Source organism: Netta rufina (genome assembly GCF_964035555.1).
Source record: "Netta rufina genome assembly, chromosome: 7".
Classification (NCBI taxonomy): Eukaryota; Metazoa; Chordata; class Aves; order Anseriformes; family Anatidae; genus Netta; species Netta rufina.
This window is the reverse complement of record NC_140130.1, coordinates 8193214-8206162: the sequence shown is the minus strand read 5'-3', so window position 1 is coordinate 8206162 and position 12949 is coordinate 8193214. Positions and strand designations below refer to the sequence as shown.

The 12949-nt window shown below is 41.6% G+C and overlaps 1 protein-coding gene across 24 annotated transcripts in view; it reads left to right on the top strand.

The window, feature by feature from the left end:
* The window catches only part of SGMS1 (sphingomyelin synthase 1), an 86885-nt gene extending 75729 nt beyond the window's left edge, over positions 1-11156 (top strand). For all 24 annotated transcript variants that reach the window (XM_084290466.1, XM_084290463.1, XM_084290464.1 and 21 more), the window contains 4 exons: positions 1148-1265; positions 5342-5495; positions 6224-6390; positions 8721-11156. In XM_084290466.1, the coding sequence (XP_084146592.1) occupies positions 1148-1265; positions 5342-5495; positions 6224-6390; positions 8721-8900 (619 nt within the window). In that variant the 3' untranslated portion in view covers positions 8901-11156. The remainder of the gene's footprint in view (positions 1-1147; positions 1266-5341; positions 5496-6223; positions 6391-8720) is intronic.
* The last annotated feature ends 1793 nt before the right edge of the window (positions 11157-12949 follow it).

Genomic DNA, 12949 nt, shown 5'->3' with positions numbered 1-12949 from the left:
AAAATGGTTTGTTTGTTTGTTTTTAATAGCAAAAGCTTTAAAATAGCAACAAATGAATGTCAGGACTTGCAGCTTGTATTACAAACCTTGTAGTACCCAAATTATCCTAAGTATAAATAACAATGATTTAAAATCAACCCAGACAAAAAGGGCCTGTGCCAGCAGGACACAGCAGTGATTAAATTCATGAACTGCTGTAATTGGATATGCCCTCCGTTTCATAAAGCCTTTGGTGATTTCTCTTTGCTGACAGCTATGCAAGACACACAGTTTGCTTTCTGTCCTGATGGGTGTGCTGGAAGGGGTTTAGTTGCCATGGTTCTTTCCTGGTGACATTTTACTTGGTAGGTAGCAGTGAAACTCAGTAAGTGTGTTTTGGGGCAGGCAGTCACTTCCAAGTTGAACTTGCAGCCCTTTACAGTGGGTGCTCTCGCTGTTTTTGCAGAACTGCCCTACGGTACCCCAGAATTCAGCAACTTACTGGCAGCCATCCCTGAGTGAATCTCATGCAGCTACAGCTGCTTGCCTGGAGGGTGGTTTCTTATGGAAACACCCTATCCTGTGGCCAATGCAGCTCTAAATTTATATTTGGGATGTTTTATTGCTGATGTGAATTGCTTCCTCTCTTAATGCTGCTCAAGAAAGATATGTTCTCCTTCATTTGGGTCATACAAGCTAATTCTTCTAAAGTAATCCTTTTTAATTACTAAAGAGTATGTGTCAGCAGAAATTAACTTACAATATTTTCTTTATAAGATGAAAGGCAGTAACTTTATCCCCTGCTTTGAATAGAAAATTAGTGACCAATTTAAGTTAATGGAGGGGTGTGGGGCATTAAATCCATTTTAATGTCTTCAGCACCAAATCTGAGCAGGCTTTTGTATTCTAATCCTTAAATTTCCTGTAATCAACTTCATGGGTAATGTTAGTTGAGTTGTTTGTGTACTTCTGACCTGTAAAGTGTGGGAATATTTGTAAAGGAATTCAGTATCCACAGGTGCAAGTTGGCATAGACGAATAAGTCATGAGTTTCAAAAGCATGGAGAAGAGAAAAGTATCTAGCTTTTGTGTCTTATTTACCTTTTCATGTTGTATTTGCATTGAGTAACCTCCTTTTTCTTTTTCCTCTTTTTTTTTTTTCTTCTAGGTCTATAATTAGCAGAAGATTTTTCTGTATAGTTGGCACACTATACTTGTATCGGTGTATTACAATGTATGTAACGACACTCCCAGTACCTGGCATGCATTTCAAGTGTTCTCCAAAGGTAAACTTCTTCTTGCTACCTTTCTTTATTTTAATCTTCATGTTTTCCCCTTGTCCCACTATTACCAAAACTGTGAGCAGCTCTTTCGCAGTGATTGCTACTAATTTGAAGCACCGACTTGGCATCACAGGGGGACTTCTATCTGCAGATCATCAGGTTCCCTTGCTAAGGTGCTGACAATTTGCTTTTGGGCAGGGCAAGCATTTTCATCCTTCAAAAAGAGCAAATCTATGTAACTTCTCTATCAGTTGGAACTGATTTGTATGTTCAGCATTTTTCTGTCTCCATTGAAGTGGTCAAAGGTTGCTACCTGGAGAAGTTCCATATGCGACACATTTCTAAACACTTCAGTGTGTCAAATCTGATTACAATTTGTACTTGAAATTGACCCAAAGAGACTTTTTAAGGACAGTTTCACATGAAAAACTCTTCCCTTTGCTTCTGTTTGCATATTTTGCAATTATGCATATATTGTAATTGTGTTAGTGCAAACACTTGCCCCCCTCCTCCTTGAACTAGCTCTGTTTGTTGTCCCAAAAAATTAAACAGTCTTAAGAAAGCCATGACTGAAACCAAGCTATTGAGTTGGAGTTGTTTAGAAAGTCTCTCTTAGTCAGTGTTGAAGGGTAATTAATTCATGAAACAAGGAGTGTTGTTGTATCCTCAGTAAATTTGCAGATGACACTAAGTTAGGTGGGACTGTTGATCTGCTTGAGGGTAGGAGGACTCTGCAGAGGAATCTGGATAGGCCAGACTGAGGACAACTGTACAAGGTTCAGCAAGGCCAAGTGCCGGCTCCTGCACTTTGGTCACAACAACCCCATGCAGCGCTACAGGCTTGGGGCAGGGTGGCTGGAAAGCTGTGCAGAGGAAAAGGACCTGGGGGTGTTGGTTGATGCTCACTTGAATGTGTGCCAGCAATGTGCCCGTGTGGCCAAGAAGGCCAACAGCATCCTGGCTTGTGTCAGGAATAGTGCAGCCAGCAGGACCAGGGAGGTGATTGTCCTCCTGTACTCTGCTCTGGTGAGGCCACACCTCGAGTGCTGTGTTCAGCTTTGGGCCCCTCACTACAAGAATGACATCAAGGTGCTCGAGCATGCCCAGAGAAGAACTATGAAGCTGGTGAAGGGCCTGGTCCACAAGTCCTGTGAGGGGTGGCTGAGGGAACTGGGGTTGTTTAGTTGGGAGAAGAGGAGGCTCGGGGGAGGAGACCTCATTGACCTTATTATAGTTACTTTAAAGGAGGTTGTAGTGAGGTGGGGATCAGGCTCTTGTCCCAAGCAGCAAGTGATGAGATGAGGGAAAATGGCCTCCAATTGCGCCAGGGGCGGTTTAGTTTGGGTGTTAGGATTTTTTCAGTCTTTACTGGGAGAGTTGTGTGGCATTGGAACAGGCTGCCCAGGGAAGTGGCTGAGTCACTACCCTTGGAGGTCTTCAAGAAATATATAGCTATAGAACTCAGTTTAGTGGTGGACTTGTCGGTACCATGTTAAGGATTGGACTAGACGATCTTAGATGTCTTTTCCAACCTGAATGATTCCATGATCTATCTCTCCCACAAGCACAGGAAACAAGGTTTGTGTATTAGACACGTGTTTTTTTGCCATAGCAGTTCGTTTCCTTGCCCCTTCTACTTAAGCTATAGCACAGACAGGAGAAAGGGGGGGGACGGGGACTAATTTCTGTGAAACATCTAAACATCTTCAGCATGCACAGTTCAGCAGGTTTGTGTGCACAACCATGAAGTAGATGACAGGTAGCAAAGTCATAAATCAAGATTGTGATTTGGCTTGATACACGTGCTGTCACAACTTTGATGAAGATTGCTGGTACATACAAGCCTGTAGGACAAACAAAGCTGAAATACTTGGGTTCCTCAGGGAAGTTAAAGCCAACTTTACAAAATGCTGTATTGTTTGTTTGATGATTTGCCAAGCCACATGTGGCTTCTTGAGGGACCTAAGTATTTTGTAAAGAAAAGTGGAGGAGAGGAGTCAACATTGTATTTGATCAGTCAGCTATTGTGAAACTTAAAAAAAAAAACACACAGGGAGCAAAGTGAATAAATCTGCCATTTTTGTAAATTTACAGCATTGGCAAGTTGTTCTCATTACTCATGTAAAGACAAGCCAATGTTGTGCCCTTCTATTGCCCTGCTTGAAAAGATCAGCTGGGCTTTTTTGAAAGCTATAAATACATGGGTGGGAAAAAAACTTCTCAACACCTTACTGAGCTGCAGGGGATTGTGAAGAGCAGTTTTTGGGAGCATTTTTAAGATTTGTAAGGAACTGCAAGCAGGAAATACTTAAATGCTACAAAAGCTTTATGTATACCTGTCCAAAATGTACAATTTTCCCATTCTTAAAGCAAGAAAGAGCTTTAAAACAAAGGAGGAAGATACCTGCAATGGTTAGTCGGGGGTTCTGTGTTTTCATCTGGCTGTTAAATGGTTACTGTGGATGATAAAATGAGGTAAGGATCCAGCATGCTGAGTGCACTGATCCATTTGGCTGCCTCCTTTGAGCTTAGATGGTTCCTGCTTCCTTCTGGGTCCCAGAGGTGCTCAGCACATCCTGGTCGGGCCTTTCCCACAGCACATGTTTTTGTGGATTTGTTTAATAGTTGGTCTGGTGTTAGAGCTGGAGGCAGCAAAAGCAAGGTCTGGGGATGCTACCTACTGCCTGTAGGGCACTTGGTAGGAAGGAAAGGGGCAAGAAGGTCTTGGTTTGGAGGTCGTTCAAAGCATATCCTTCAGGTGTGAGGAGTGTCCCTGTTGCTTGTGTGGATTGTGTGAATGGAAGCCCTTGCAGAATTGGCACCGTCTGCTGACAAACACCATTACTGGTTCTTCTGCAATGTGAGGTGGGAAGAAAGGACTTCGAAGGCTTTTCAAGGCAGGGCAGGGGATGCCATAGATTTTGAAGTGAGATGCTCTATTTTGTGTGTTAAATGTGGCGTTAGGCAGCTGGATGTACAGGTTAGGGCAGTTCATTTTATTTTCTGTTGGATTATCATCTGTAGGGCTTGTGTTGTTATGAACAAGATCAGTTAAATAAAGTTTGATTTATTTGAAGTGCTTTGCCTCTTGAACAGAACGGAAAACAGATGTTTAAAGAACATGACAAATTTCTAACTATAGCTGGGAATACTTTTAACCCCCGTTCTCTTTGTGAAACAGAATTTTTGAGACTGCATTACAGAATTCCTAGGTTTTCCAATAGTCTTTATTTTGATACTGATAATCTTTATTTTTGATAATCTTTATTTTGATACTGCACATATGTGTCATCTCCCAAGAATATAATGAATGAAAAGTCTGAACCTATTACCTCTGCTTGAAGATTCCTGCTAAAATATTTTCCCACCCAGCCATGAATATTAGCAAAGGCTGCCGGCAAGACCTCAGGTAAAGATTATGCCATGGTAGCAGGAATAAGTATTTATGAATAACAGAAAACAATTTTTGCTCACCTGCCTGTTTTACCATAAGCATGGCACTCTTGAGTGTAGGCACTTACAGGAGTTTAATGCTTCTTGGACCGTTCTTCTGATTTGGTATTGTACTGAAAAATGCCATGTTTTTCATTGCAACCAAAAGTGACCAGGTAAAGGAATTTTTTTTTCACTTGTGCATACTTTCATAAATCTATATGCATAAATAATACTTCCTTCTTCATTCCATTCTGTGAGTGCAGGAGAAGACAGTAATCCTTCAGGTGATTATATTTATAGGGAATTGTAATAATTTCTTTGATTCCCTATCTTGGGAATACTTCTAATAAGATAATACTCAAAACAAGTGAATGGAGGTGTGTGCAGCCTGTACTCACATTAAGACTTGCTATAATGCATGCAAAGGATCATTAAAAAAAAAAAGTCTCATTTCCAGTCTTTTTTTCTTTTCCTCTAGAAATATATTGCTGGCTTTTGGGAAAGGTGGTAGGATTTACTGAATAAAAAGCAACACAAAAAGAGAGAATAAGAGAGAGACAAAGTTGCTGGCTAATGCCATACTTTAAATTTAGGAAGTTACTGCTGATAGGTTACCACACGTTTGTGTTTCACTCTTTCACCAGCTTTTTGGAGACTGGGAATCTCATCTGCGAAGGATAATGAAACTGATTGCTGGTGGAGGATTGTCCATCACAGGATCCCACAACATGTGCGGCGACTATCTGTACAGCGGTCACACCGTCATATTAACTCTTACATACTTATTTATCAAAGAGTGTAAGTTTGTCACTGTTCCTGGTGAATTTCCTCTTGTATCAATTAGCTGTTTACTAACGCATTATTGTGATTAGTAAATACAATTAAAGTAAAAATGCACTCCTTTCAATTAAAGAAAAGTAACACTACTGCAAGGACATAGGCCTTACTGAAAAAGAAAACTTTGGAGACAAAGTTAAACACTTTACTATGTAGATGACTGAATTACGCATTTTATTTCAAAACTATTTTCTTTAAAATATAGCTTATACTTTCACTGCATCCTGCCTGATGAATGGTACTTTAACTATGTATCTCCTTGTTTAGAGAGAGATAGGTGCCATACTAAGTGCAAGGTTGCTCATTTTGCAAGAATTGATGCATACATTTATCTCCTATGAAAGGCAGGAGGAATGGATTGTCAGCTATATAGAGTCAATATTGAAGTACAAGAAATTTGATGTTACAGACCAGAATACATTAGATTTTTATGCGTCAGGCCTCTTTCTCAAAGATTTCATAACCTTTCTATTTTCCAAGTATCTTATTAAATTGTACTCGTGGGTAGAGTCACACCCTAAAAGAATGAGACTTCTTTTGTGATCTCAGCATTCCTGCTCTTAATCTTAATGCTGGCATTACACTATCCATTCAGGATTGCAGGCTGTGTACTCTGCTAATTACAGCAGTAGTCCTGAGCACCAATAACATTACACTTTGAAATAATCATTGCTTGTGCTTCTTTACAGATTCCCCACGGCGACTCTGGTGGTATCACTGGCTTTGCTGGACACTCAGCATGGTTGGAATGTTCTGCATCCTCCTTGCTCATGACCACTACACTGTGGACGTGGTGGTGGCTTACTACATCACTACAAGACTTTTCTGGTGGTATCACACGATGGCCAACCAGCAAGTGAGTTTCTCACAGTCTCTGGATCCCCATGGCCCTGCTTGCTGTAGCGTGGCAGTGGGTGAATATCCATGCTTTGCCTTGAGCCTTTCTGCAGAAGTAGGAATGGACAAGCACTCATCTCTTGTGAAGCACCCTACTCTTCCCCCTTCACTTTGGGCTTGCAGGAAAGAAGAGGCGTCATTGGTTGGGTTCATCTCGTGCCTCGACCGCGAAAAATATCTGAAGGTGTGACTGCAGGCAGGCAAGCAGGCCTACCTCCTTTGGCTGTGTAACCTCATTTTTTTGAAGTCTCTCTGAATTTGGGCTGAAGAGCAGGTTTTGTTGTATTAGAACAAACAATTTAGAAGTTAAGCTACCTGGGTACCAGAATACCTTGTGTTGTGCGTGCCCTTTATTTGAGTGATAGGTCTCTTGAAGAACAGTATGAGGCTTCACAAAAAAAAGAACCAGTTTTTCATAGTGTTTCCAAGTGGGTAAGTTTGCTCCCCTAACCAAGGGAAATGTTTTCCTTTTGGAGAATGGCGGGTGAGAGCCCAGGCTGCTCCTGTCCTAAGGTCTGTGCCTGAGAAGACATGAAAAATGGGGTGATGGGGGAAATACTGAGAACAAAGGAGCTGCTTAGGAGGAGATGTGTCACATGATGGGAGATAACGAAGTATGTTTTTTACAACACCGAAATACTTGATCAGAGAGCAGTGGTAGGTGGTACAAAGGTCTAAATGAGGTCTTGTGCCATTTTCTTTGTTCTTACTTTCCTGCCAGTGAACTGGATGAGCTAGTGAAAAGATGAGCTTACCATTGCCTAAGAATGTGAGCAAAAATGCATAATTATGTTATCTATGGAGAGGACACGTAGTGAGATAAGAGAAACTTAAGATAACTTCTGTTAGGTTTGTAAAAACAAATCAGTGTCCAAGTATTTTTTTTTTCTATGCAACATGGAGAAGATATTTTGCTTGCCTATTGCGTATGAGTCCAGTTTATTATGCTTGATAAAAGCCTTCTGTGATGGTAGGAAGTTAGTTAATATTATGGCAGTGCTGATTTTTAGTTCATACCAGGGTTGTCTAGCTACCATGTCATATATTATTCCTGTGGCTTTGCTTCTGCCTGAACCAGTACCCCACAGTCAAGCCTTGTTGTAGATTTCTCCCTCCAAATGCCTGATTGCAAAGAATGAAGCTTAATGTTCAGCCAGTTCAGGACCTGCTGTGTTTGACAGCAGTCTGTGTTTAAACTTTGTTGTCATACAGCACTGGACTGAGTTCCATGCCTCAGATCTGCTCCTGTGCTGTCAGAATGGCAGTGCTGAGTGGCCATGTTTCCAAGCTGGAAGCTACTGAAGCCAGTTACCCTGAGTGCTAATGAGGACTTGCTTCAGAAAAACTCTTGGCCTTCTTGTATAGAAACATACCTGTTTTGCTGCATGGTGTGACTCACAGAAGATGGCTCAGCATTGCTTCCCTAATCTGCTGCGATGTTGGGAAATGCCAATCCTTGGCTCCTTACCTGGGCGTGCCATGCCTTTTTGTCCTAGTGCCTCTTCCTGGTGCTGCTCCACATGCGGAGTCCTGTGGCTTGTGACTGACCTTAAAATTGAAAGCACAAGTAACCCCAGCTTTAAAGAGTTTTTTTTTTTTTTTTTTTTAACATGTGACATTATAACATGGAGAGAAAGCTTGGTATACAAGTCCTGTGTTTACACTTCCCAGTGGGCTGATACAGCTCTTCCCTGTTCTGTCATAACAAACGTGCAGCAAGGTAGTTGCATGACTTCCTCACCTACTCCTTTTGTCTCAGCTGTGGCTTGCATTTACTAGGAGAAGGAAATGGATGGGTGGATGTGGTTTGAGAGCATATGGAGGCTGGGGCAGGGTTTGCTCCCTCCTCTGGATGGGTTGAGTGCACACAAGTGGGCTTGCAAAGGATTCTGGAGCTACAGATAATTTCAAATATAGTTATGGAAACAGCCGTGCTTTGGGGTGAGTCTTTTCCATTCCCAACAGAGAGGTGAGATTAACCTTTCTTGCCTATCACTTTTTTCCAATGGGGCTGTTGAGCAGCTAAGGACTTGGAAATGATGGTGAGCCTCGCTTAGGAGCAACTGGTCATGTGTGCAGGAAGGCTGTGGAAAAGTATCTTCGCTCCTCTTGATCTTTGTCCATGTAGATTTGTTTGGCAGGTATCTACACATACCAAGAGATTTTTGGAAACATCTGTAAGCAGAATGCTACTGTAGTATGGTAGGAATCAACATGCAGTGAAGTCATGCAAGTGGTGTGCTTTCTTGTAATTCTTTTTTTTTTTTTTTTTTAATTATCTTTCTACAGGTGCTAAAAGAAGCTTCCCAAACCAACCTCCTTGCAAGGGTCTGGTGGTACAAGCCCTTCCAGTACTTTGAAAAGAATGTCCAAGGAATTGTACCTCGCTCCTACCACTGGCCCTTCCCTTGGCCGGTGCTGTATCGAGGCAGGCAGGTGAAATACAGCCGACTGGTGAATGACACATAGCAGTGTGTTGATGGACAAAATGGGGAGGGAAAGGACCTGTCCCAAGTGCTAAGAACTCCATACAAGAAGATGCCATAAAAAAAAAAAATCAACCCCTCCCTAACCCTTTCTCTTAACAGTTACCTTGACTTAATCTATTCAGTTACCTGGTAAGCACTGTGATCTTTTTTTTCTCTCCAAAGGATCTGCGTTGGACAACAATAAAGAAAATTTAACTTATCATGCACTGTTATACATTTCTTGTTAATAGATTTGGGATTTTCATTACCCATCACCATGTTCCTTTGTATATGATGCGAGAGCATAAATGAAATCTTTTCTATCATAAGTTCTGGTCTTTCCAGTCACGTCTGGGAATAGTGCATATTATTTTCTTGGGAAAACATACTTTTCATATCTCTTGCCCCAAAGATTGGGCTGTAAGCCATTTTCTAGCAAATGAATATATGAAGGTTTCTGAATACCTGCCTTGGGGTAAAATCAAGAAATCTTTCTACCTGTTGCACCGTGATACAAATAAGATGATAGACACAGGGAGGTGTGGTAATCTTGATTTTGTAGAATCTGCAGTGACTGTGTCAAAAAGTGTGCAAAAAAAAAAAAAAAAGATTGTAAAGTGATTTTCTAAGTATTTCCTAACTTTATTTTTCAAAATGTGTATGAAAATTAAATTTAAAAAGATTTTTACATGTCAGAGAATAGAGAGTTAAAAATTAAAGAAAATGCTTCTTGGGAGAGAGAGATTTGTCTATGTTTCTAGTGCCTTTCTTGTCTTGATTGTATGGTTAGTAGGCAGTCTTAAATGTTTTTATTTAAAATAAAATATTCCATGAAAGCAGAATTATATATACTGTATAATTACTAATTTTTGCATTTATAGCTAAATTAAACTGGAAATTTGCTTATAATGTTGAAATTGCCATGTCTAGGGAAAAACCAAATAAAAAGGGTCAGATCTTGTTCACACATTGTGGGCAGATCATACTAAATATATCAGTTTATTGTCTACTTGGTAGCTGTATTTTAAAAAGAAAACAGCCATGAATTCCTGTTTTTTAAGAATTTTACAAATGATCACTGAGTGAACTAGGAGTGGTTTCTCCATCCCGTATTGAGATGTTGTTGAAAAACAACAAAGATATTCTATTTCTTTAAAATATTTGTGCAGAAACTGCATGTAATTATAAGTTTCACTCCTACCATACATACTGTATGTCTGGGGAAGTATTCTATCCTAATCTTGCCAATGTGCAGAACAAAATAGTTTTTTTTAAGAATGATGAAGAGAAAATATATATATAAATATATATATATCCATTCTGTATTTTACGTGAAGCAGAGTTATCTTCTGTAGGGTTTTTGTGTATTCACAAGGTGATATTTGTATTGTAAAACAACAATGGTGAAGGAAAATAAAAAGGCTTTTGAAAAATGTAGTTTCCTTTATCTTCTTAATATTAATTTTAAAATTAAAGTTGGGCTTATTCTTCTTAACTCTGCCTTTAATTTTACATGTTATTGCACTGTAGGCCATCAAATTTGGACTGTATGGAAACTGCATTGATTTTGAATTGCTGTTCACCTTTGGCAAATCAGTGCCTTATCTGAAGTAAATGCTATGCAATAGATTCTGATCGTTTGGGAGCTGGGAGCAGATCTGAGAAGCCTTCCTTGGAACCATCACCAGGGCTTGAAAAATCTACCCTAAAACTGCTGGGATGGAGCAAATTGCAGGGTAAACACCCATAACCCCAGGAGCTACCAATCTTGTTGCTTAAACTAAAAAAAAAAAAAAAAAAAAAAAAAGTCAAATTTCTGTGAGTACATTATGGTGAAATTGGTAAAAGTGTCATTTTTTTTTATTTTATCCTTTGATGATTTCTCTCTACTTCTCTGCCCTGTATCTCAGCCTCAGCCTAAGACTGCCGTGAAGAATCAATTCCATGTTCTGCTGCTTTGCCTTGCTGTTGCTTGGGATGTTAGACAAGACTAACCCATTTCTTACCACGTTGCCCTGGAAGGGATTTCCTCATGTCCCAGTTTTCTTTGCAAAACCCTTTGCAACAGTATTTGCAGAGCTGTCTGCGAATTTCAGGGATTAGCTCTGCATGCTTTGCCTTGAGTTGAGAGTTGTTATCTTTGCAACTATGTGGTTGAAAGCTGAGTTTAAAAAAGCCAACCCATCCAAAGATGATTGCTTGAGAGACTTCACGCTCCCAGACGTAAAAGAATGAGTAGATTTTTCAAGACCTGGCGTCACGCACATCAAAACCATTGACATAAGTAAATGTATGGATATATGCACATGACATTAAATGGAATCTGCTGAATTCTGCATTGTAGTGTCTGACTTACTGCATGGATCCGGCTAAACATGGTTTCATTTTTTCACAGAAGCGCTGTGCTGTAAAAAAGCATGCTGTCTTGAGAATCACTGGGCAGGTGGTGACATTAAGCTCAGCGATACAGCATAGCTCTTGTCACTGCCAAGTCTGGAGGAGGGGACCGAGGGAATAGATAGAGGACAAAATTCTGCATCAGTGCTAACTGCAGGCTGCGGTGCTCGTGCTGCCTTGTTCCTCTCCTTCTTGTCAGTAGCAGTGAATATCTGCTTGGCAGCGCCAGCTGTTTAAGGTGGGCAATGGCTTGCTATGGTGCTAACATTGCGGGTGGTGGAGTGCAGCTGCTTGTTGTTCAGCATTTCAGTAATGGTAGGGGATCTCACATTTCCCACCGTCAGAATACCAGCTGTGTTTCCCCCATGTTACTCAGGTATGATGCTTGTACCCTGGTGCTACTGCCTTCAGTCCCTGAAGGAGCGTAGCCAAGAGGTGCTACTGCTGTTCTGGAGGCTTCTAACACCCTCTGGAGCAGGGTATTTCTGGGGTGAGCTTCTTGGGCAACTTCCAGGAGCAATCCTGTCCCCATTCTGAGGCTGAACCAGCACTTGCTCATCCCCTTGCTCTGGGGTGCCCCATCCCAGTTTAGTTTTCAGCCCTTTCAGGTGGGGAAAGTTTTGAGACCTGTAAAATACAGAGAGGGAAGGTTCTCGAGGAGCACAGGCCAAGCAAGGGAAACAACCACTTGTCCTTTTTGCAAAGAGCAATTATTGCCCATCAAACTCAGCCCTCCTGCTTTGACCTGGAGGTGGCTGCACCCCTTGCCCTTTGCTTGTCCTTGTTCTGGTGGCAGGGTATTGGAGTGCTCCCCAAGGATGAGCCACCACGAGTTACTGCTCCAGCAGCTTTCCCAGTTTGATCCAGCAGCTGTTGGAGCAAACATTCATGTATGTATTTACAAGAAGGATTTGTGGCTTCCTATTGACTGTTTCCTAGGGACTACTTCCAGACCCCACCTACCAGCTGAGATGAACCCTCCATGTGGTGCAGCACGGTGTTCCCATGTGTCTCAAGAATACACGTTGCAAAAAATCAACACTGATTTTCTTACACGGGCCCAGCATTTGGAAGTCCAGCTAGTTTTGGCAGCAGGCAGGAACCCACCAACTTGGTTGCAGGTGGTTTTCAGCAGCAGCTCTGGACCTGGTAGTTCAGAGACCCTATCTTCTGCCCAATATTTTCACAGAGACAGCTGGAGTTAGCTTGGGAAGGATCTGTCCCATTCTGCCATGTCATTTTATCTGTCCCCAGGCTCGGGGAGCAAGAAGAGTTTCCCAGAAAGGCTTTCCCAATTTGGGGCTGCAGCTCTTTTGCTTTGCACGGCACATGCTGCTTGGCTTGTCCTCTGAGTGGCTCCTGCCTGGTGCTCTCCTGCATCCCAGGTAAGGGCCATGCCTGCGTGGCTGCTGCTCTGCAGCTTTGAGCAAAACAGCCTGGGGCAAGGGAACGACTGATAAATGCTGGTTTGGGTGCAAATGCAGATGTTTGTTGACTTTTGTTGTCACCAAAGTGTTTGTTTTCTAACAGATGCTTCCAAATGTGACCAGACACCATGTGAATTTGTTGCAGGTTGGTGAAGGGCTTGAGGGGAAGTGGGGGCTAGGAGGGGGGAGAATGTGCTTTATCCATGAGAGCACAGGCTGAAGCCAA